Source organism: Abramis brama, assembly GCF_963993115.1.
Source record: "Abramis brama genome assembly, chromosome: 4".
Taxonomy (NCBI): Eukaryota; Metazoa; Chordata; class Actinopteri; order Cypriniformes; family Leuciscidae; genus Abramis; species Abramis brama.
In genome coordinates, this window is record NC_139966.1 from 29,130,496 (window position 1) to 29,157,441 (window position 26,946).

Genomic DNA, 26,946 nt, shown 5'->3' on the forward strand with positions numbered 1-26,946 from the left:
ATCGAGACTTGAAAAGTGACTTTTAATTTAAAACGCGATGAGAATGGTATAGAGTACATTTCTCTTGCTCACAACACTGAGACCAAGAACCACAAGGATGCCAAAGATCCATGTAAAGAAAATTACAGGGGGTGCATCTTCGCTGAGCCTGGCAATTCCAACTGCCCCGTAAGCTAGTTTTAAAAAGTATGTATCCCTTTGCCCTCCTGATGCGAGTGCTTTCTACCTTCACTCACTAAAAAAAGACCAACAGCTACTGAACAGTCAAGCAGTGTGGTACTCTCTATTGCTATGGACGCAGGAGTCTAACCGTAGAGACAGAACAGACTATTTTCTTTAGCGGAAGCAATATAATCGTTTTTAAATCAATAAACTCCTTTTTAAATCAATATTTTGTGTCAAATTATTGATTTATTTGGTAGGTAGCCATGTAATAAGCGGGATAAAGTAGAGCGTGGCGGTTGTTATAGCGAATACAACCCCTTCAAGCTGATTCAAGACCCCTCCGCTTCGCGTTGGGGTCCTGATCAGCCTGTCGGGGTTGTATTCGCTATAACAACCGCCTCGCTATACATTATCCCTTACATATATAATCAAAAATTATTTGTTAAATTCGTTTCAAATTATTCTTTTATTATATGTATATCAACCGCTCACCCTCCGACCACTACTTAAAGTCTGTCCCATGAACAAAAATGGATAGGCATAGATGTGGGAAAGCGTTCTGGGGCAGAGAGCAGAAAAAGTAAAAAATACATCAGTGATGACCTACAACCAATGAAAGAGCGAGATACAGGGCAGCGGGATGTTAGACCAAAATATCAGCAAACATGGCTTCGGTCTATTTGGACCCAAGAAATGGAGGAAAGTTTGGTCGAACTTTGGCAGGAGCAAACATGCCACATGTTTCATCGGAGCTGTACCAGAACCGGGTTGAGAAAGAAAAATGTTGGAGAGAAATTGCTAATTCTCTTCAACAGCCAGATAAGTGAAATAAGTAGGTTTTTTTTGTTTTTCTTTATCCCAGTAGGGGCTACTTTCTCATATTGTAGTTTATAACAGAAGATATACTACATGATGCCTTTACAAACATGCATACACATCATATTCTGGAACAGTTAAGTAATAAAGTATTTGCTTCTTTCTTGTTTAGTTTAATTTAATTTAACTTCAGTTGACGAAGTTAGGACCAGGGCTTTATCCCTGAGAACACAGTTCTCAAGGTTAATTAAACCAAAGCCGAGTGGGAGTGGGAACAAACCCCTGACACCTAGGCAGAGGTGGCTCCTCAGGGTCATGGATTTTATAAACAAAAAACATTGTTCACCGTCCATGTGAGACTACTGTATGTTTAGTCAACAAACACGTTTTTCTGTATACTAATGTACAGATTGGATTTTGTTTTATTTTACTCAATATATTTATAATTTACCATCTTTGTCTGTACTTTTAATACATTAAAACCACTAGATTTTATTGTAAGCAAAACCTTCATAAAAAATGTGCTTAAAACCTTAATATCTAAAAATTCAATGTTCAGTACTAAGAAATGCATACCATACATAGGGTGCACCACTAAACATTTTAAAAATAAGTGCATGAGCTATAAAAGTTGAAAAAGTATTAAATATTAAAAAATGATTAAATTCATTATTATATATTAACTTATGTGGTAATGAATGTGAAAATGGAGAATGATGATAATTATTTGCTAATTATATAGATCTGTAATATTTACTAGTAACACCACTATTGTTTTACCTTTATTCCAGCTTGATTTGCCACCCAGTGAGCAGGATAACACAGAAGACCAAGACGACGGTGATCTTGATGATAGAACAGAATCACTCAATGAGTGGCAGACACCACTGTCAACACCTAGTACACCAACATCACATACCTCCTCCCCTGTTGAATATTTAGATTCTCCATCAACTGCCGACACAAATGCAGGAGTGGAGTCAAGCACAAGCGGAATAAAGCACAAATCCAGATCAGGATCTGATGTTGAGCTGCAGAAGCTAGCTGTTTTGAAGCAAATGGCAGCTAAAGTTGAGGTCGACCCAACACCTGATGCATTCACTACTTTTGGAAACCAGGTAGCGGCTGAATTAAGGCTACTACAAGACACAGCTATTCTAACCAGACTGAAATGGAACATTATGAACATGGTATATGATGCTCAAGATGGTGAAAGAAATAGATCCTCTTCCTCATCAGCACACATTCCACCCCATTGTTACACCTTTGCCACCCGTACAGTCCTACCCACAACATATGCCACCTCAGGGTTCTCGACCTCAAAGATTTTTGCAAACATTGCCACCCTATGATATCAGTGCAAGTCTGTGAAAAGCTGTTCTTTTAAAACTTTGTTTTATTCAGATTGTTGTGCTTTTCCTTTGCTGCATTGTGTGAATTAAACATTTATTTTACTTTTATAAAAGTAATGTTAACTTTCCAGTGTTAAAAATACTTGTAATTTGTGCAGTAATGCTCAGGACTTAATTGAAAAGCATTGTACTTTTATGGTTTGCACTTTTTCAATAAATGTTTGACAGAAATTTAAAATATAGTCATTTATAAGTGGTTAGTTAATGATGAACTAATCATTTACAAAACATTCATAAATGTTAACAAGTGATATGCTAACATTTTATGTATGTTTTGTAAATTCCGTTACAAGTCATTTACAATTGATTAGTTAATGATTAACTAATCATTTACAAAACATGACTATGCGTTTCATAAATGTTTAATAAATTATGTTACATTTTTTTGTATGTTTTGCTCACATCAGGTGCACAGTGGTTAAAGACTCCATGTGTTTCAGAGAAGACAGCTGTCTATACCCTCACCAGTCAGCACTTACACTGCAGCACACACTACAGTGTGTAAACATATAGTGTTATAGATGTGTAAACGCATTAATAAATCATTTACAACACTTTCTGCATCCCCTAATCTAAAGTGTAAACTATTCATCACTTGTAATTGTGTTACACATCATTCGTAGATTACCACTTCAAGAATCAATAAGGTATAAGATCTACGAATGTTATCTACGAATGATGTGTAACACATTTACAAGTGATGAATAGTTTACACTTTAGATTAGGGGATGCTGAAAGTGTTGTAAATGATTTATTCATGCGTTTACACATCATTGTGTTGAACACTGTTCCTTTCCTGTTACAAATGATCTGTACGTGTATACAAGGCATTTACAACACTTTCTGCACCCTCTAAATTGCTACATACATACAAAAAAAACAATTTATTAAACATTTATGAAACGCATATTCATGTATTGTAAATGATTAGTTAATCATTAACTAATCAATTGTAAATGACTAATAACTGAATCTACAAAACATACATAAAATAATTAACATATCACTTATTAATCATTTATGAACGCATAGTGATGTTTCATAAATAATTAGTTAATCATTTACTAATCATTTGTAGATGACTTGTAACGGAATTTACAAAACATACATAAAATGTTAGCATATCACTTGCTAACATTTATGAATGTTTTGTAAATGATTAGTTCATCATTAACTAACCACTTATAAATGACTTACATCTGAACGTTATTATAAAGTGTTACCCACGTGTTATGTAAGTGTTATGCATTATTGCCACAACAGATGCATTGTGTTCCCTTCTATGATCCAGTGGTTGGAAAGAACCTATCCCTTGATTCCTCCAGTTTCCTTTAACTATGCTGTGGTCATTGTTCTCTGGAGGGGTGTACGCCTCAGACCTGCGCTCACAGAGGAAGTTATGGATACATAGGGAAGCTCCTAAAAACTTGCAACATTTTACATTTACATTTTAAGCTAATTTTAAGCTAATTTTACTAAAAGGACACATTTAGTACATTACTAAAAAACTTTTAGTACAGCATTTGAGTAAATGTTGGTAATCAGACAGTACCTTGAGGAAGTCTTTTTTCATGACCTGGTATAGAGCGGCACAGGTCTCCATAACCATCAGTCTCATTTGTGTGTGCTGCTTGGTTATGAGAGGTCCGACCATCCCCAGCAGGATATCAAACTCCTCTGCTGTCATCCGCAGCAGCTTCTGAACCCAGTCTTATTATCCATCTATTTGTGTGGTAATATAGTTAATAGAGTTTATAGCATTTTATCAGAAAAAAAGGGTCTTACATAGAGTTCTATAATTAATTAGCAAAAACAAGCTTTACAATTATCACACAGAAACAAAGCTCAAACATTTGCTTGAAAAGCAGCACATTGTAAAATTATGTAATTTCCTCCATCTCTCTTTGCAGAACACAATCCATGCTCCCCGCGTCTCGCCAACCATTTCCTCCTCCATAATCTTTTTTTCTTTTTCTTCTTTTCGCTGCAAATCAGCGCACAGACTATTTGAATCACAAGCTTCTTGCGGGCTACCATTTTTAATAACAATTCAATTCAAGTCTCACGCACGTGTGATCTTGTGTTATTTCCTTATCACTTCCTGTGTGTGTTTGTTTGTGTGGTGGTGGTGGTGGTGGTGGGGGGGGGGGTATTATATGGTGTAATGGTGATTATTACACCATTTTAACACTATTAAAAATACATATTGAGTTGTCAATCGTTGTCATGGACTACACTTGAGTTGACAGTTTGAACGTTCTCGTTCACTTTTATTTATTTAAAAGAACCGTTTCTAAAATAGAATCGTCGCTTGTCGTCACGGCTGGTTAGGACACTGAGTAATGTAGGCACTGATAGTGACAAGAAAGCTTATTCTTTTATTGACAATAAGTTTAATTTGACAATAAGTGTTTGTTCTCAGCAACAATTTGTTTAAGGCCAACAGTTGTAAACTCTTTTTACAAATAAATGAAAAGCCTGTTGAAATTAACAACATCTCCCCTCTTGCTGTATCAGAATCTCACAGATTTAATTTATGATTGTCAGTGTCACAATAATGTGTCTATTCCTAAAATCAAGCTGCCTCATTCTTTCAGTTTTTTGATTACATGACCTTGAGAATAACTTATTTTTTAAAAACTGTAAATGGTAGATTATAAGACTATATATTTTATGCTGATGTATGGTTTTTCTAAAGTGTTAAAAAGGAAAAAACAAAAACATTAACAATGTATACCAAATCTAACCGAAAACCGTGACCACAGAGCCGAACCGAGGATTTTGTGAACCATTCCACCCATATATATATATATATATATATATATATATATATATATATATATATATATATATATATATATATATATATAACATTATTTTAGTGATAGTGTAATGTAATATGGTATTATTGAAAACTGATTCAACAAAGGTTTTTTTTTTTTTTTTTAATGTGTATATATTTTTGAACATTTCTGTGCACTTCTGTGATTTAAGCGTGTGAACAGGACTTTTATTTTGAGCTTTCGATATGACGTCATATTTCTGCGCCGTACTCCTGCATCTGTTGTGATTCGGCTGATAAGAGGTTTGTGTTTTTTAGCGTTTAAGGTGTTTAAATCGAAATCAACTGTTCAATCTGTGTTTTACAAGCGATGTAAGTGAATTAATTATTATTAAATGTAACCTCTTACTGCTTTATCTAACATGAACGTCATTTTTTTGTTGTTAATAAAGCGCATCCACACATGAATAATAGAAAAGATGCGTCTCATTTCGCTCCTAATATCGTGAATCAGTTTATCATAAACGCGAGTTCAGTCACTGGCAAGTAATGATGAGAGAAACTGAGCTTTTCGAAACTGCGAGTCAACTTGAGTCAAATGCTTCGCAAGATGATTCATTTACTAAAATTAACCCTTTTTTTCATACTGTAACCGTAACTATGAATTTTGGAGTAAGATCATACAAAAATAACCTGGTTTTGCTACTTCAGTTGCAATAAAACCATAAATAGTATAGACGCATACTATACTATAGTAACTACAAAATTAACAAAAAAACAATTTGTGGTTATACTACAGTATGTTTACTGACGCATTTATGCTGTGGGGAAAATAATTAAGCATGGTTTTATAATGAAAAAAAAAAAGAATAATTTTCTTAATTAAAAAAAAATAAACATTAAAAATGTTTCTATTGTCACTGTTCTAAAATCAAACACATTGTGATATTATTGTAAAAATCATTACACAAGTGTAAATTCTCTGATTGCTGGATCTCTCAAGACGATGGCACACTTTTGGGTTTTGAACGGTCACATCACAGCTTTTTTCTTTTCTTATGAATATATTTTATAGTTTATGTAAGAAACCTTTTTTTTGCTTCAAGTAATGTTTTGAAAGCAGGATTGTTAGTGGGACCAGTTTATGTTGTACAGAATTTGAACATCTGCTTGTGTTGGGCATGTTCACATTTTTGGGGTTGTAGGCATTGTTACTTTTCACTTCATGTTTATTTGTTTTGCTGGTCAAAAACAAGCAACATGTTAAATGTAGTGTTCATACATGTTTTTTTAAAGGCCTAATAATCTCTGTAGATGATTTGTACAATGCTTATTTACAAACATAAAATAGCAACTTTTCCAATTAAAATCCATTTTTAACGTTAAACTGCACTACTTCTATATTTTTTTGTATTGTAGTACATTGTTTTGAATCATTTTGTAGCGTGAGAAAATGTTATTACACATACTAGTTTATACTCTCTTTCAGATGCTGTAATAAAGTCTGTATCATAGAAGAGTAACTTGTCATTCTGTTTTTTATTTTGTAGATGTTTGTTGAATAACTGTTCAAATGTAATACAAGGTACTTTAAAACCATGGGTCAACTTTTGTAATACAACCATAGTTAATTTGTGGTACATGAACCATGGGGCAAATTCCAACCGAAGGGCAGAGCATTTGTATGGGATCAATATCCCGTCTAAAGTATTGCAGCCACGGATCAAAAAATAATAAGCGTGAATCAAAATTTAAAACGCATGTAAAAAATATATTGTACAAACTGAAAAAAATAATGCAAAATGATCAGAATAGCAAACAACGTGGTCACGGATCGAAATATAATAAAAACTTAAACTTATGGTCATGCTTTCTTAAAAAGTATGTTTTCCTAGGTTTTATTACTCTGTACTTTGTGCTCTCTTGCATTTTCTGCTCATTTTTTACTCTTTTGTATGCTTGTGCTGTTTTTCTCTTCACTCTTCTTTCTATGTTCTGCGCTTGCTTTCACAAATGTTGCAGTTCGAGTATCATGTAAATTAGGGTGGGCTTAAGCGTCACCATTGGTCCTCCTTTTTTATTAACTACGCCAAATTTGACAAAAGATAATTGAAAATGATTTGTGTTACAGAGAAGATATACAGAAACCAGTTGGATTTAATATACAGTGATTTATTACATACTTGTGTTTATTTACATAGCTACATAATTGCATATTACTTGAGGATTAATGTTTTAAATATAGCTTCAAATTTGAATATAGCAACATCTCCATCAGGGATAGGTAACGTTGTTTCTGGAGTGCCGCTGTCCTGCAGAGTTTAGCGTTAACTCCGATAAAAACCTCACCTGTCTGTAGTATTAATTATCCTAAAGACGATGATTAGCTGGTTCAGGTGTTTGATTACGGTCGGAGGAGCTAAACTCTGCACCCAGGACCGACATTGCCCATCCTTGTTATTGATTAAATATGAAAGTAAAACGGCCAGTAGGTGGTGGCAAGTTACTGTTTTTACGAGCAAGTTATTCGTTCAAACTTCTCGTTCAAATCAGCAATTCTTTGATGAAACACTGTTGTGTTGCTTGGAGAAGATCGACACTTGCGGTGCCAGGTCCAGAGGTAAGTGCATTAGAGGTGAATGATGGATCATCAGACAGGCATAACTGTGACAGGTCGTCGTTAGGAAGACAAATTTAACGATAACATATTGCCAGGTAGACGTATACTGGTAATAGGTTGAGTTGCAGGCACACATGCAGTTTAAAGGTGTCCTGCCACGGAAAGATTTTTGCCAGCTGAGTTGATGGTCCTCTTCCCCTGTATAAGTAAGCATCAGTAGCCATGAGTCGCATTGGTGTGACGTCAACTCCCCTCTTCGATTGATTGGCTAGAGGAGGAGCTATCAATCTAGAACTAGTGGACCAATGGTGACACTTAAGCCCGCCCTAATTTACATGAAACTCGAACTGCAACATTTGTGAAAGCAAGCGCAGAACATAGAAAGAAGAGCGAAGAGAATGAAGCTGTTTTGAACTCACTAAGCGAAGGGAGCAAAGAAAAACCACGTAATTTCCTTATTAGCTTCACATGTAATGTTACCACCTACCACGACAAAGCTAGGCAACGACAACAGGAATATCTTATTCCACCCTTGGTCACATGACCATAAACGATTAAATTACTTAATTATGGTGCGTTCAAATCCTCCTGGGAAGTTCGTACGTACGAGGTGGGAAGTCGTGTTTACGACGGCAGGTGCGTTCAAGTCACTTTCGTCAGAGTGAGATGGCAGAGAACTTTCTCTTAATTACACAAAAATACAGTAAGGTTCTTAAACTCTTGTTCTAGAAAATGAAGAACAAAAAAATGTGCATCAGGTGTACTTTTATGTTTTTAATTAATTTATGAAGCCACTGCCAACTTTATCATTACATGTTGCATTGTTATATTATAATGCCATCATATTCTGTGCAGGCAATTAGCTTACTTCGCTGTAAATAGAAAAGCCTGACAATATCACTGCTAAATACCTTTAAGTATTGTGGTATTCCACCATGTTTCTCAGTGACACGCCCACAACTAGTAAAGATCGGGGCTTAGAGAAAATCCCGAGCTCCCCACTGGTATTTACGACATTGTGGTGGCGTTCGACTCATAAATACGATCTATACGAGATGACTTGAACGCACCATTACTTACTTGAAGTGATATCGCATGTTCGCTTCGCTAACAGACTTGTGGAAGGGCCCTTCATGAATGGATTCTGTGGTTCACTTTCGTTTGGAACTTGCCTACAAATGGTGTCCCCTTTCCAAAAGTGCCCTTCAAGGGTGCAAAAACATTGTTTGGAATTCAGCCATGGTATTTAAAGCCACGCAATTTCACTGTTTTACTACACTATTACTATAGTAGAACCATGGTGTCAAAAACACAAACCCACTGTAAATGTTTTCATGAGAGTATAATATAGTATATAGGTTAATATACACATTTTTAAATACCAAATATAAATCATAACTATCAAGTTTCTGTATATTTTGCATTCATCATTAAGTTGTAGCACTAGATTTTAGTTCTAATCAGGTGATTTAAGTCCATTAACTCTCACTCTGACTGACTCTCTTACCAGTGCACTGAACTACTGAACTAGAGCTGATTGAGACACACAGAGATTTAGTCTGGTTTTATTTTTGTTTCTGTTAATTATTCTCATCTTAAACAGGACAGATTGTCCAGACACAGAAAAAACTCCTGGTGAAGCGACTGAGATCCACGTGACAAAATTATAAAGATGGCGTTTATTAAAGAGGAGAGTGAAGACATGAAGATTGAAGAAGCATTCAGTGTGAAACAAGAAGAAAATGAGGAACAAACAGGTTGGTTTCATTCTCAAAGCTCGCATTAGATGCTACAGATAATATTTATTGAAGAATGTCATATGAGTATCCTAATTTTTTTGACATGGAGCGGGTCCCTTATATGGGCAGACATGTTGAGATCACATGATACTAAAAGACAAATAACCTTCTAATGCTGCCTTCAAGAGCAACTGAGAAGATCCTACTTCCACGCTGCATTTTTGTGTGATGCAAATAACGATATTCATAGCCTCAAATTCAGAAGGTCAAAAACACTTGTTCCCATTGTCATTCCAAATCTGATTATTTGTGTATGTGATTGGAATCTGATCTAAATTATTAACTGTCTATACTGAGTATCGCAACTGTTCATATCTGAATTTGTGTCCGATTTGAGCAAAGATCTTTTACAGTGAAGATTGGTAATTGTTTTTCTTATCCAGCACCTATATCACTAGTGGGGTTCCACAAGGGTCCATTTTGGTTATATATGCTCCCCTTGGGAATGATTAAAAAAAATATGGTACTTCTTACCATCTGTAAGTGGATGACACGCAGATCTATTTGCCTTTAAGACGTAATTGTAATGTTTCCTGTGCAACACTCTGTAGGTGTCTGGATGAAGTGAAAACTAGTGACTAGGTCCGGGACCTGCCAGACCCATGTTGCACCTCTAGCTAGTGCAAAATGCCACTGCTAGAATGCTTATGAAGGCTAAGAAGACGGATTGTGTTACCCCACTTCTATCCTCATTAGGCTACAGGTGCATTACAGGATCCAATTTTTTTAAGGAATTGCATGGAATGGCGCCAGAATATTTGGTTGAGCTTATTAAGCCATATCACTCAAATCTAATGGTAAGATCCTCAAATAAATTATTATTTTTTTTACTTTTTGCTGTCGCTGGCCCAAGATTATGGAACAACCTTCGGAAAGGTTTCGAGGTTAGAACGTCCTTTACGCCAAGTTCTTTGAAGTACTCTTAAAGGGTTAGTTCACCCAAAGATGAAATTTACCCCATGATTTACTCACCCTCAAGTCATCCTAGGTGTATATGACATTCTTCAGGGGTGCCCAACTTCAGGGGTTCCACAGGGGTGCCCAATCCTGCTTCTGCCAATCGACTGTCCTGCACAGTTCATCTCCAACCCTAATCAAACACACCTGCCTTTAATTTTCAAGTGATCCTCAACATAGACATAATAAATACATAGACGTCCTATTGGCCGCTGGATCGTACGTCAACGGCGTTGCCATATTGTGGAGGTCAACTTTCCCATACCTCTCATAACGGGAATTGAGAAAAATGCCTGCTGCGTGTGCTTCTTGGGGCTGTACAAATCGCCACACAATTGAAAACAGCTCTTGGGGAATTACCTTTCACAAGCAAGACTGAACATTTGTTTCTGGTTGTATTTGATCATGATATAATTAGTAATAGTAACGGAATTGGCCACCGGAGTCAGTCAGATTTAAATAGCTAGCGATGTCGCTTAGTTGTGAGAGTTGAAACATGAGTTAAGTAAGGGTTAACGAGGTGTCCATTGTCAGGTATTAATGGACGACGGTGAGGCGTGAACCGTCCGACGCGCAGCGGAGTCCATTAATACCTGACAATGTACACCTTGAAGGGCATTAACCCACTTATACCATGGTCACTTGCCAAATAACACATTTTTAAAACATTAGTTTATATTTTAATTAGTTTTTCAATCAAAATCTAAAGTTTTTACAAACAATAACTTGGTTTCCCTGGTTACGCCTGACGGTTTATTTAGCAACCGGAGATATTTATAGTCCGCTCAGCTCGTAGAACCCTTCAGTTTAGCTAACTTACGAGCCACAAATGGCGCTTTTCCACTGCATGGTACGGCTCGGTACGGTTCGACTCGGCGCGGAACGGTTCGGCTCGCTTCGCTTTTCCACTGCGTGGTACGACTCGACTCGGTACGGCACGGTTCGGTTCGCTTTAGCTCGGTTGCTTTTCCACTGCAGTTAGTACCGCTTCAAAGTGGGTGGGACTGATCGTTATAGTTGCCGTCTCTACTGCCATGATATCATCATATTAAATGCGAATTTTTCATTCCGTGTTTCCCTATCCACTCCTCGGCAACCAACGAGAGGAACGTCTGCACCTCGTCCACTGACCACGATTCAGCCATTTCTTTTTTTGAAGTTTATACTTTTTTTTTATATTTTTTTTATTTTTATTTTTTAAGCAAATACTTTTAAAACAGGCGCTACAGCGCTGGCTGTTGTCTACTGGCTATTTAAATCTAGCGGGTTTAGTGTCTCGTGTCATAAATACAATGACGCTGGTAGTGATGATTCTGTCTGACCAATCAGTGATCTGCAGTGTTTTCACGTCACATTTTAGTATCGGTACGGTACGCTTGGAACCTCAACAGAGGTGGTACCATTTAAAGCGAGCCGAAGCGAGCCGTACCGTACCGTACCATGCAGTGGAAATGCGCCAAAAGTGAGCCGTACTGAACCGAGCCGTACCGTACCATGCAGTGGAAAAGCGCCAAAGCGTGCCGTACCGAACCGAGCCGTACCGTACCATGCAGTGGAAAAGCGCCAAAAGTTAACGTATTTTTTTTCATGTAAGTTAGGCTTGTCTAGCCATGGGCGTTACACTTTCGTTTTTTTTAACCTATAATTAAAACACACAGGTAGGCATAGTTTTTTTTTTTTAATTACACATAAAACAATTAATCAAACAACAAACAAACAAAAAACAATTAGTTCTGCTCCAGCGATTTGCGCTTATAGATTGTCTAACAGAGGGGCATTTGCCTACATGCTAGCTTTTTTTTATTTAAAATTAAATTCAACGTTTCCATTTATAGTGCAATTTGAAAAAGTCGGCAAGTCCGACATAGGGGCCTTTGAAGGAGGATCCACGATAGCTGGATACTGCCCGTGATGGGCACTTGATGCAGACAGTACGTTGCTCCAGTCTCGTCTCTCACGGACTGACGGAGCCCAGTAAGCCTGCAGACTGCTCTCGCATCGATGGCCTGTCACCGACATTATTTGACGGCTCTCCAGTCCAGCATCGGGAGAGTCGACCTACAGCGGTGCTTCGGAGGCTGTGGTTAGTGTAGACCTTCGAAAGACCCACCTAAATTGATGATAATAATTATAATTATAATAAAAGTAGGTCTACTAGGCCTAATAATACATTTATATTGACAAAGTGTAATTACCTCTTCGGTGATATTTTTCATCATGTTCCCGAGGTAGTGGATACCCATCGGCTCCCGGCTGTACCAAACTTCGGAAGCGGATGTCACGGTGCGCTTCGGATGGTGGTAGACAGCCTTTGCGTCAGATGGACATTTGGACACATAGGACTTTTTACCGGACACAGCGGATCCCCGGGTCTGGCAAACATAAAACCTCTGAAGGTTTTATTCGGATCTTTGTGGTTTTTGGTGTGCGGATTGTAAGCCAGGGTGACAAACTCAACCCCGTCCTCGTCTCTCCGGACTTTAAAAGATTGCATGCAGAGCTCCCGGTTGCCCTCCCTGCCACGCCGAGCCAAACACAGCTGGATGTCAAACCAGACTTTTCTGACCAGGCCAAGGGGCGTATCGGGAGACGGTACAGCAGAATTTTTTATGATTTCAAGATCAGACTCAGAAATACGTGGATGGTGAACGCTGGTATCTTTGCCGCTTTTTCGGTAACGCTTAATTATTGCTTTAAACACAGCATTACAGGTCATGAATCTGGTGTCAGTTATAATATTGAATTCCGTTAAATGACGGTTGATACCGGCTCTCAGACTCCTTAGGCTTGAAACGCTGTACTCTCCTCCTGCCTTGGTTGACTGGACAGCTGTGTAAAACTCCCGCAGGGTCTCATTCAGAGCATCGGCGGTGTATTTTTCAAAGCTGGATTCCATTCCTTTTTTGAACAATAAAGTCTCTGACTGTAGTTACTGCCCATTTCGTATTTTACGGTAAGCAGTCAGTTTCACCAGAACTCCTTTACTAGGTGTCCTCTATCACTTTTTAATGGACACCCTGCAGCCAATCAGAATCGAGTATTCACCCAGACCATGGTATAACATGATTTATATTACAGTTTTAGCTTACATTATATTTTATATTATAAAGTAAATTTCCTGAAATCTAAATATTCATCTATATTTTCTTGAAACCAACTTTTATGACAAGTACTCGTTTCGGGTAGGTACTAGTCACTATTTCATTTACTATTTTTATTTTCAGAAGAGAAAGGCAGCGGAATTAAAAAAAAACAACTGTTATTGTGTCACGAAATTTAGTTTTAATACTCAGAAATTGGAGTTTTTCAGTCAACAATGTAGTTGTTTAAAGCTTAAATCTGTGGTTTATTTATAAAGATAGCACCTATTTAAAATTTTGATTGTGAGATCCAGGCAATCACCGGACGCTCATCACTCATGTACCCCACACCTGTGACAGCCTTACCTCAGCTAGGCTTCTAACGTTTGCCGCTGGCTCTGATGTCTCTAGTTAGTGGTTAAACATGAGATATAATTCGTCTTGTTTATCCTCCTGGGACCCAGAACATTTTTTTTTTTGAATTTAGTTTTTTTCCATGTCATCACATTGTTTAGAGCACAATAAACAAATGGTAAAAAAAACATTTTTGAAAAATAATATTTTATTCATACGTTATGCTATGTCCTCTGTAGTGGACGCCAGGACTAAGTTGTTTAAAAAATAAAATGACATGAAATTATATGTATAGGCAAAAACAATGGGATTTTTTTTTTCAATCACCAATAAATTTGGGGGTTTCAGGATTTTTTCAACCAAAATTTGTATAAAGATTATTCTCAACTATGTTATGAAAGAAATAACGGAATGAATTGATACACCATTTTACTTTATGCAATATGTGGGTAAAATGTCCATAAATTAATATTCCCATTCAATGCAATGTATCTATACACTGTATCTAATTTGCACCTTAATGTGTTCTTGGAGCAACATTTAATGAAAAAAGAAGTGTAATAATTGGAGTAATAATTGGCAACATTTGAATAATAATATCTAATATTTCATAGGAATATTGATGTATAATTTATTTCCATATTCACTTGTTGTGTCTCACAAAATGCCTGATAAACATGATTTAAGTCCTGGTGTCCTCTACAGTGGACATGTTTGAAAGCAATGCCCTGTTCTGTAACAGAATTTTTATTTTATTTTTTTAAACCCCTTAACATTTTCCTGAGATGTTGTTTTATGAAATACAATCTGAAAAGTAGTCCAATTTAAATTATAATTACAATATATTATCATATTTCCATAAGAATGCTACATTTGATCACTAAATTAATGTCAGACATTTTTAAAGACCAAGGAGAAGTTGTTTTCATGGTGAAACCTCCAAACATTTCGTATCTCTGAAAAGTCCTGAATGTGCTCTTTACAGGACACCCAGGTTGTGTCATGTGACATGTATGATGTCAGAGAAATTCACTAAAATATAATGTCCACTACAGTGGACAAAAGTCTATTCTTGGGTCCCAGGAGGGTATATCTAACGGGCAATCTTTGGTCTCATTAATCTATCATTTGTTCCCTGGCTTGGGCAAAGTGAAGTTTCATAACTTTATATATTAAGGCTATTTATCTTTAACGTTGTAGCCTGCTGTATGTTTGACTTTACTTTATTTCTTAACTTGTATTGCTTCTTATACCTTTTAGGCTACTTATACTGTTATAATGGCTATTATTGATCAATAAAACTGAAATTTAACAAAAAGAGACAGGGTTGTGTAATTTTATTTTATATAACGTTAGCCTATGTAAGAATATTTTAAAATATATAAATTATTTTATATATACGTTCTCTTCACTGTATGTAGGCCTACATAAAATAAAATGACAATTTCTTTTTGCTTTAATTTTGTTAAATGTCACATATTTTCATCAAGTTTTTTTTATAAATCCCGATTTGTGCGTGGAAAATTGTGTACGCACATTTCAATGCCTTTTTTGTGCGTATTCAACGTTTCCACTGTGAACGGAGAAAAACTTAACAAAATTAACTATATAAAAGGAATAAAATAGGACTACATAAAATATATCTCACTTCAATAATTAAACAGATAAACAAAATAAAAAAAAACTGCGACAAGTAGTATAAGCTACGCTTTTTTTTTTGACACTCAAAAGAAATAAAGTAAACAAATGCAGTGCTTTATTTAATTCATTCCAACTGATCGAGCAGACATTTTAGACATGAATGGCATATTTGAGATCTGTGTAAAATGAACCAGTTCTCCTGGGTTAAACTGGGTTAGAGCCTTGGACTGCCTGCAGTGTGTACTTCACTCCTGCCCGCTCCTACAATGTGTGTTTTACTCCTGCCTGCAGCTTTAAAGATTGGCAGAGCTTGTAGAGATAGTGAAGAATTTACACAAATATTAGGGCTAAGCTAAACTTTTAGGGGTGTGTTCCCAAAAGCATTGTTTGTGAACTATGCTAGCAAGTTCTGACTTTATCAAAGGTGGATGTTTCTTTTTTTTCATGAAAAAAATCATGCTCTTGGGCACAATAAACAAGCTTACATTCAGCTTATTATATCTGTTTCATTCCATTAAAAGATGTAGACATTTCAATCTATATACTTTAGCATGTCAACAATCAGCTGCGTTTTTGAAGAATGCATGTGCATAAATGCATAAGGGCAACCCCGTAATATGACATAGTAAGTGAATCCGCGATGAATCACACAAAATAAAACTAAATGTAGTTCTTAAATGCCATGTTCATTACAGCAGTATTAGAGAAAGCTGCTGATTAAATAAAATGTGTATATATAGCCTACAGGCGTAAAGGTGACAGACGACGTCATGGCGAATAACTTGGGCCTTTTTCATTCTTCTAATAAAACACTCAGCTTTTAGCTACAAAAACATTATATTCAAATGTGCACAATAACACATATAATTGACAAATATCTATAACAGTTTGTGATGTAGCAATAACAACACAAACTGTGTGATTACACGTTTATCTGTAGTATCTTGTTTAATATGTGCAGGATGAAGTGATTTATCCTTGAAGGAGAGCTTATTTTGACCTAGGAGAACGGAGCAGGAATATCGCCTCAACGAGGTTCCAGAATTGTGCCTGTTGTCAATGCTTTTACACGTTTGTTGCAACTTACAAAGTCCAATACTTTCCTTTTCTTTTTTGTAATAACTTAGAAATTTGTCCAGATGTCAGAATTACTTTGTTTTGGTTTTGTATAGTAATAACCTGCTTTTTCTCAACTTAATTTGTTAACCCTTATTTAATCCTACGTTCTGTGGTATATTTTTTGCCTGCTTTTGCGAGATTCATGTTGGGTCCCAAGGGATCCGAATCCCAAAGCGGTCTACTGTGTTTTTTTTATAAGGGGTTTGATAACTTCCAGTTTGAAAGCATGAAACGTGTCTTTAAAGGTGCTCGAAGCGATGTCACACGTTTTTTAGGCCGAAACATTTTTTGTCACATACAGCAAACATCTCCTCACTATCCGCTAGCTGCCTGTCCCCTGAACACACTGTAAAAAAATGCGGTCTCTGTAGACAGCCCAGGCTCCACAAACAGCAACAAAAACAAACTGGGCCTGCATCACGAAACATAACAAACAGTGTTCCAGCCAATAACCGACAAGAATGATTTGGGGGTGGGGGTTGGGGGGTGAGCGTGCACATGAAGGGGGGTGTGGGGAGTGGAGGAGAGAGAAGCATTAAGAGGGAAGTTGACGTCACCCAACATCGCTTAGAGCACCTTTAAGGAAGAAAACAGTTACCAATATTGACAAGAGGTTCTGAGATTACAGGTTACACCTCTTTCAGTAGCTTTGTGGGTATAAGATTTCCATTGCTTTGTGCCATTTAACTGAGGTTAACTTGTATTTGTCTTTTTCTGCCTTAGACCTGATAGTACTGAAAGTTGAGAGTCAAGAACTGAATGATATGGAAGAAAACGATCTCCATGAGAAACATCATGAGTTCATGAATGGAGAAAAATCTTTTAGTGACTCACAGACCGAAAAGACTTCCTCACAAAACAAAACTCAAAAAACAGGAACTAGAAACTTTAAAGTCCACATGAGAATTCACACTGAAGAGAGACGTTTCACCTGCCAACAGTGTGAGAAGAGTTTCTCGCTGAAAGGAAATCTAAAAAAACACATGAAAATTCACACTGGAGAGAAGCCTTACACCTGCACTCAGTGTGGGAAGAGTTTTACACAGAAGAAAAACCTTGATGCCCACATGATAGTTCACACTGGACAGACCCCTTATACCTGCAAACTTTGTAAGAAAAGTTTCTCACTAAAAGGAAATCTTAAAACTCACATGAGAATTCACACTGGGGCGAGCCCTTTCACCTGCCAACAGTGTGGGAAGAGTTTCTCTCTAAAAGGAAATCTTAACACTCACATGAAAATTCACACTGGAGAGAAGCCTTACACCTGCACTCAGTGTGGAAAGAGGTTTACACAAAAAAAAAACCTTAATGCCCACATGAGAATTCACACTGGAGAGAGTCCTTACACCTGCAAACTGTGTGGGAATAGTTTCTCACTAAAAGGAAGTCTTAAAACTCACATGAGAATTCACACTGGAGAGAAGCCGTTCATATGCCCTCAGTGTGGAAAAAGTTTTAGACAAAAAAACAACCTTAATGCCCACATGAGAAGTCACACTGGAGAGAGTCCTTACACTTGCAAACTGTGTTGGAAGAGCTTCTCACGGAAAGATTGTTTTAGGATTCACATGAGAATTCATACTGGAGAGAAGCCGTATGTGTGTTGTCAGTGTGGAAAGAGTTTCAGATGTAAAGATACCCTTAATCACCATATGAAGATTCACTCAAGAGAGGACCATATTATATGTCATCAATGTGGAAGGAATTTCACAGACAGGAAACATCTCAAGAATCATGTAAAAACCCACACTGGAGAGAAGCCTTTCATGTGCCATCACTGTGGAAAGACTTGCATAAACAAATCAAACCTTGAGGTTCACATAAGAATTCACACCGGAGAGAAGCCTTTCACCTGCCCTCAGTGTGGAAGGAGTTTCACACGAAAAGGAAACCTTAACATTCACTTAAGAGTTCACACAGGAGAGAGGCCTTACAAGTGTCTTCAGTGTGAGAAGAGTTTCACATTTCACACAATCCTGAAACGTCATTTGCAAACTCATTCTGTAAAGAAAATGCAGCATTCCACAGTCTGACAAGGTTTAGAAAATGGAGCAATTTCAAAAATCACCTGCACATTCACTTTGGAGGAAGACCATTTGTGATCAGTGTAATGTTTGTAATGCCATCACACTTACAGATGCATAAAAAGTCATGCAAATGTGAGACCCTGTTTGTGTTCTTTGTGAAAGTATGGCACCAGAAAATACATATCTGTGTGAAATTAAGACTTTATACCACAGCTGAATGTGAGCCACATATCTCATTGTCCACCTTCATGACCACTTCTTTTATAGGCACATTACTTTGCTGCTTTTTGTCTTCTTTTGTGTTTTTCATATACAAAGGAGATGTATTTTGTGCATTTGAACACATCAGACCATCTTTTCTATAGTTTAAAATTCTGAAATAACAATGTACCTGAAAGATTATAAATAAAAGGACATAAACTGATTGAAATAATGAACATTACACTGCATTATTTGATTCATCTTTATTGAATGAATGCACAGATAAACATGTTTTCTAGGTGTTTCTAGCTTTAGTCAAGTCAATTTCAATTTTCTGATATTTCCAGGGTTCAATAATTGTCAGTAAACTAATCCTAATAAATTTTAAAATTGTGATCAGTAAAAAACATAAATATATTATTCTAGTTATGCTTGGCTCTAAAATATTGATTTTTGTTGTTGTTGTTGTTGTTGTTGTTGTATTTCTAATAGCCTGTATGTACATATACTTACTATTTCCTTTCAAATTAATTTGGAATTTGGAATTATTTATAAAATAATTAATTCATTCTCCAAACCACGTGTCTTATGTAGGGTTGCGGGAATGCTGGAGCCTTTCCCAGTATCTCAGGCTGTAGGCAGGAAAATGACCTTATAGGCCTTGTCCACATGTTTTGGCCTCCCATCACTGAGCAGTGTTTTTGTCAAAGAAGACAGAACTTTTTGAAAATGCTTTCCCAAGTGCATACATTTGAAAACGCCGTTTTCGCGTTGTAATGTGGACTGTAAAAACTGAGGTATTTGAAAACGATGATGCATGTTATAACAATGCCAGTATAACCATAGATATCTACGGGTACTTGGCCTGATATTTACTTTCATAGTGTTGCCAAAGATAAATATTCCATTGTAGAATAGTCATATTACATTCCTGCAAAGATGACAGAAAATGCTGTCCTGTGGAAAGATGACAATTGCATTTTAGACCATATGATTTTGAGTGTGACGGGGACAAACAAATTTACGAGTTTGTTTGCCCATTTCTGCGGTACAAATGGATTCCTGAGCTGGAGAGGACCATTTTGAAATGGGTGGAATCAGTGGATTAGCAGCGGTAGAATGTAGAGATAAAGTCTGTGTAGAATATGGACATGTTAGTAACGTTAGTTTAAAACTAATCGTTTGACATATTTTAACTAGTGTTTGATAACGATTAATGCTCACGTGTGTGTCTGTGTTACGATCCTAGTTTAGGGTCAGGTTCTGAAAACCCATTTCAACCATTTCTTTTTTTTAAATTTATTTTAGTTTCATCAAGAACAAAAATGAAGCAAAATCTTCAGGGTTCGGCAAAGCCAAAACAACGAACACTGACTAAACCCAATTACAACTAAATAAAATAAAATACAGTTGTCTTCTCTAACTCCCTGGCTATTCCAAACGGAAAAGAAAAGATATACAAAAAGAAAATGGCTTCTAAAAAAACACCTACCACTTCAGTAATAAAGGAGAAATTCAGTATATACAATATTTACAGAAAAAAAGGGGCAACACAACTGCCACAATAAAGATACAAAAGACAGTAAAACACTATAAATGGATTAAAACACTAGGGACAAAGGTCAAACTGAGGATGCTTCTCAAAAGTAAATAATAATTGGTAATAAGTGAAAAGAATATACACAATTTACAGATCACTAATCAAAAGTCAACATCAGTAACACTTTCTCAGTAGCTACAACACCCCAAAAACATCTCTCTCTGGGCCACGTCAGCATCCCCATGCCCAACAATTTTAGTGGTCCACGCACAGTGTGACCGAACACTAAGTCATTGGGACTGAAACCTAGCGATTCTTGCACAGTCTCATGAATGGAAAACATAAGCATCGTATTCCCTCATCTCAGTCTCGGCAGCATGGTTCCTTTTTGAGTCGTTCTCTATGGGGTTATCCCTTCTTCTTCGAATCCACTGAAAGCCTTATGAAATCTTGCAAAGGCGTTCAAGCGTGCGAAATAGAGGCGGGCTCCCCCGCATAATAGGGCGGCGCTGAGTGCCATTGCCTCAGAATCTTCAGCTACAAGAAGCCAGCTCGCCGTTGATGTACGCGCTCCTCAGGGTCAGAGCCCAAAAGGATTGCCACTCCCCCATAGCGTTCCGGCAAGTATGACATATTTTCTTCAAGATGTCTCCTGGACTGCGGTGCTGCTGCCTGGACGATGCCCTTAAGGAGCAGCGCTGTGCGAGTCCATCTGATCAAATGACAAGAAACCTTCAGGACAACTCTGCGGTGCTTGCCCTGCCTTAGGGCAGTGCTAAGCCATGGGCTATACCTGGTATGGCCTGCCAGTATCATGCTTTCCCCGCCGCCCACGACGCCGAGCGGCAGCAAAGAAAGAAAACAGCTTATCTTCATAAGTCTGGCTTGTTATGCTCTCCCCCCCGTGGTAAAGCTGCGAGCCGGGTGCGCAGAATGCAGCTAGTGTCCTCATGTTGGCACAGGTCCCACATGGCACTTCATACATGCATCTTTCACACGATAAGCAGTCTCTCGCCTCAGAGGCGCGGCCTACTGTGTACAGAAAAGCACTCATACAATATAAACAGCCCCGTCTCAGTGCAGCGGCCTGTCGTGTATGGAAACAAATTCCCAGCACTTTCACGATAAACAGCCCCCTGTCTCAGTGCAGTGGTCTGTCGTGTACAGTGGACAAACGGAAAAGCTCTTCGTGTGCTGCCTATGGTGGTTGACTGTACTAAATCAACTATCATAGTCCATTCAGAGAGTGGATTAATTAATCTCATCTTCTGCTTCCCAGAGAAGTAGAACTGGGCCTTGTTGTGATGCGAGCTCGTATTTCACAGGGATGCTCACAGTTTGTAACTTTTACCTCCGCTCGTTCGAGCTGAGATGAGTTTCTCCCTTCAAGTGTTCTCAGGAAGCTCCCTGGCTGATGGCAGAGTGTTTGCTATGCTTTCACTGACAGCAAAACTACTAGCCCTCTTATGTCTGTCCTCACGTTCCCTGCTAGTCGTTCTGCTGTGCAGTGCACTAAGTCGAAGATGTTTATTGAAACATGCTTTTAAGTGGGCGCGTTGGGACAGACCCTCGCACAGAGCCAGGGGTCTGGATTATATCAGTGTGCCTGAAATATATATATTTTGGTCAGACAGCCTCTGTCAGTGGCCTTGTCTTTGCAAGAGTACTTGGACGGCGACTTATGCCCTCCCTGTTTTAAGCACACCTCTCGCCCTTCTACATGGTTGATTCGTGTTGGAAACTCTGGTCAGTTTTGTGATTAAATGTCTTCTCGCATCGCGATTTGCCTTGCAAGAGGATTATATCTACAACGCAAACTACTTTGTGGATGTTGTCAAACAGGTCAAGTGACTATTATGACAGTTGTTTACACCCATGTTCAGCTAGGTTATTTAGGCGTTCGCAGTCTGCTGTTACAGCCTGGTGGACACACTGCTGCCTTCTGCGCGAATGGTCACCCTCGAGGTTATATCTATGCGCAGTGCTGTTGTACATGTCAGTGGCCAAATGACTCTAACATATACATTTAAACTTTGTAGCCGACTAAGCCACCTAGAGTTGAAAGTGAGACCCCAGGAACTCAATATTAAAAACAGGTTCTTTAACGGGGAAGGGAACAGTGGAAAACAACACCCAGAAATAGCAGTAGAAAAACTATTTTATTACAATAAAATTTGTTGCAAGAAAGATGAATCAAATCAGTAAAAAGAGGGCAGCAAGTCCAAGTCCAGATCTCCAGCTCAGGGGACCGTCAAAGTTCAACTCAGTCTTTGCTAGACATCTGTGTTACAGCTGACGTCCATTTACGCTCAGTCAGGCCAGTATCAGCCCAATGCTGGAACACAGAAAAGAAAAGAACTTTCTTAAAATATAAAACATATAAAATGCTAAAAATAACATATTTCAAAATCGTTTTCTGACTTGAAACCATTCTAAACCGCGACCGGAATATGATACAAACACTCGATGGTGTTTTAAAGTGAGCTTTAAATAAAAGTATAATATTAATAAATTAAATTGTGTCATGTAGCTTGAGGCTAACTGTTGTGCTAATGCACCTGCTGCAGGAGCTGTCTATTCCATACAATCATTTTTGTAAAATAATTCGCAATTAAAAGTTCCAAGAATATTTTTTAGTTGTTTGTTTTCTAACAAGGCTTAAGTTAATAGGTGGATTATTCGTCTATGGGGGTTACACATTATGTGTCAATGGCTAAGCATTATGCCAGAAGAAAGGCTATAATGGCTGCATTCAAACAAAAGAATAAGGATAAAAGAATGATGAAGACCATCACAGGTGTGAAAGCTTGGTCGATTTAAATGAAAAGAACATGAATGTGCCAATTCTCCTCGCCAGACATTAGTCAGAGACAGTAAATAGGTGTTTAGAGGGCAATAAACTATTTGGTGAGAAACTTGTTTGCCTTCTCTGAGAATTCTCCAAATTCTCACCTGACATGGTCTCACAATAGGCTTCATAAAATGCATAATTTTAGAGATATCATCCTCAGAATTGAAATGAAGCATGACCACAGTTGTGGCTACACTTTAGTTGTGGTTATAAGTTGCTATCCTAAATTCAAATAATATTTTTATACATTTAATAAATATATTCTTAATATTTGTTGTTTTTGTTTTTATGTTTGAGCTTATATATCTCAATATTAATAACAGTCTGGTTAATTTTGAGTCTTGAACTGTAAACTCTCAAGGGTTGGCTTTCTAAATATATGTTGGTTATGTGTCTATTCAGAATGACTTATGAGCAGCAACCTTTTTATTTTGGGTATGTCATGTATGCAGCCCTTGCCAAAATTGGGGGTGACGGGTAAGGGGTTAACAACACTGCAATGTAAAAATATAAATAACTTTGATAGCGCTTTTAATGTGCACCACTAAAAAAATAATCATTCTTGTGATGACTGCAGACTCTTGAATTAGGACTGATATTAAAATCTGCAGGCTGGATAGAGTGAATACATTTTTTGCTTGTTGCCATGTCCAAACTATGGAAACTAACCACAGAACTAGACCATGAGAATGATTCACATAACAGATAATACTGAGACATCGTACCTTCATGCCTCAAAACGTTATGTTTTAATATAATATATTAATCATTAGTAAATCAAAATATGACAGAAAGACCACACTACTACCACAGTTTGCTATCTGAAAATAGTATATCAGAAGCACGCGTACAACTGAGATTTTGGTGGAAACAGGCAGTAGGCCGTACAGAGTCTGTTGGAATTAGTCATTTAGCAGATGAAATCACCCCATTTCTACAGGATTCTACAGGACTGATTCCTTTATCTATTTCTTTAGTTGAGTTTTTTTCTAAAGCATCAGGGCCCATATGAGTCTCTCAAGACTAGTCTTAGGGAATGTTTACACGACAACAATATGCTTAAAATGGAAAAGTTTTTCCTTTGAGTTTTTTCATGTACAGACCAGGCGCGGATTTATGGGTGGGCCTGGGTGGGCACGATTGACCGGTGGCCCACCCAATCAGATTAATAAAAACAATTCATTTTGTTTGTTTTTTAAATAAGAGACGATCTAGCGCTGAAATGTGTTTTTTAAATCAAGTGATCAAAGTGCTCACGCTGCACTGTCTTCACTCGGACGTGCGCTTCAATCTGTTGCGGATACTCTCTATTCGTTCTGGTGAAATCACAAAACATAATGCACACAAACGTGTCCCTGCTTGATATACAACCACTGATGAACATAATCGGTTTTGATGAGGAAAAAAAAACTATACGAGTGAGGATTTGAACCCAGAACCTCTGATACGGTTGGCTAAAATTCTACCACTGGACCATTAAGGCATACGTTGTATAGGCGAATCTATGTATTTAGTCACACGAAAATTCTCTGCACTGACAACATATATTAGGCTACATCTCATTAAACGACAAATTAAACCCCATGTAGCCTACTATTTAAATCGATTGCTGGACATCGTAATGTTATTGTACATATATCTGATTTAGCAAAGTTACGCCACTGGGCGTGTATATAAGCGTAAAAAACCGAGGCCCCTCCGTATATTCACCAGGCCCACCTATTAATGACGTTCTGTATCCGCCACTGGTACAGACGAACACCATTGTCAAAACGATCACCAGTCAGACGGATCTGCGAAAACGACTAAAAACGCTGTATTCTGCTGCCAGGCCATTAGATGATGATGTAACACTATAGACTGAACACGTAATACGCATGTGCATGACGTTGTCGTCTTCAGAGATTCACATTTTTGTTGTTTACATGGAGACCGTTTTCAAAAACTCGCACTTTGAAACCCGTTTTCAAAAGTTTGTGTTTTCAGGCACCCAAAACACCGTTGTCGTGTAAATGAACGACCAAAACGTTTTTAGTTGAAAACGGTGTTGTGTAAACTCAAGCTTTGACTTAAGTGTCAAAAAATTCTTTATAAAAAGTAGGACTTGTCTAAGAGTAAGAGACTTTTATAAAGAAGCTAAAAGCAACTTTCAGCAAAGTCTAAGAATGATTCTTGAGTGCTGACTGAAGTGGCACTTAATTGTTGCAAACTAAGGACAACAATGATGTCAACCCAAAATGGCCACCATCAACCTCTGATTCAGCCAACAGTGAGCCTGCAAGGGTCACAGCAGCATGAACATCAATTATGTAATGTAATTATAATAAAAATCATTTAAGACACTGAAACTTTAATATTTAAATTTATGTAAAAAAATTGCTTTGCATTGGGCAAAATTATCATGAATTAGTATCGATGCTGTGGAATCCTTTTCATTGATATATGCCTTCTCATTTGCAGTTGGAGTGATAATGCAAACATGAGTTCCGTCAACGGCTCAAACAACTCCATGGAAGCTTGCAATCATCGCTGCATGGTTTGAAGATTAGTTGGAAAGTCAATGAACTGCCATACAGTAGTGGCCAAAAGTGTTGACCAGCCTAGGAAAACTGACATCCTCACCCTTATCCAAATACTATTAAAAATTGATGCTGTTGTCAATGTATTCCTTTTCCTGGAGCTTTTTTGTTTTTCTAAAACATGTAGCTGTAGTTTGCTCTCTTTTTGCCAAATAATTTTGTCAGAAAAATACCTTCACTAAGTGTTTTGTTCTTTCTTCACATTTTCAAACATTAAAAAAAAACTTTTCCTCATATTTTGATGGTTTAAGGTCATTAAAAAAAAAAAACTTAACAAAACAAAAACCTTCGCACATCACTTTTGGCCACACTGCTGTATGTTTGGTGTGGTCAGTGCCACAATAGTGCTATTTAGGAAGCTGCTTACTGTGGACTGATGGGTCCAAGTCATCACCGGTGCACTGCTGCATTTTTCCAGCTGCCAAAAAATGTCATTATTTATTTCATTTCTGCAGTCAAAGCATTGATTTGTAAAGTGGGAGAAGTTATTACATTTCTTACAAGGTCAGTTTCAAAAAGAATAATTTTACGTTTTATCAACTCCCAGTCATGAGTGAATGAATGAGGCATTTGTATAGCGTTTTCATATGTACTACTGTACACTCAAAGTGCTTTACAATCATATCAGAGAATCTCTCCTCAACCACCACTAGTGTGTAGCATTCACTTGGATGATGTGACAGCAGCCACAGTACAACGGTGCCAGTGCGCTCACTACACACCAGCTATAGGTGGAGAGGAGAGAGAGTTATCAAGCCATTTCAGTGGATGGGGATTATTAGGAGGCCATGATTGGCAAGGGCCAATGGAAGGAACTTGGCCAGGACAGCGGGGTAACACCCCTACTCTTTACCAAAAGTGCCATGGGATTTTTAATGACCACAGAGAGTCATCATATCATAATATACATAACATAATATACATATAAATAACTCTCTACATTATATATTTTTTGGAAAGTGTGTGGTCTCCTCATCTCTGCTGCCATCTTGTTACTCCT

The 26,946-nt window shown here is 37.5% G+C and overlaps 1 protein-coding gene across 4 annotated transcripts; it reads left to right on the top strand.

Moving 5' to 3' along the window:
* The first annotated feature begins 5,368 nt into the window (after positions 1-5,368).
* Positions 5,369-19,216, top strand: LOC311081256 (uncharacterized protein). Of its 4 annotated transcripts, none has more exons than XM_084111705.1 (3): positions 5,369-5,547; positions 9,399-9,552; positions 17,469-19,196. In XM_084111705.1, the coding sequence occupies exons 2-3, from the start codon at positions 9,468-9,470 to the stop codon at positions 18,779-18,781; spliced, it is 1,398 nt and encodes a 465-aa protein (XP_083967831.1). In that variant the 5' UTR covers positions 5,369-5,547; positions 9,399-9,467; the 3' UTR covers positions 18,782-19,196. The 4 variants fall into 4 exon arrangements, with proteins under 4 accessions (XP_083967831.1, XP_083967830.1, XP_083967832.1 ...); XM_084111704.1 differs by having other exon boundaries at positions 5,422-5,478; positions 17,469-19,216; XM_084111706.1 differs by having other exon boundaries at positions 5,458-5,478; positions 9,404-9,552.
* The last annotated feature ends 7,730 nt before the right edge of the window (positions 19,217-26,946 follow it).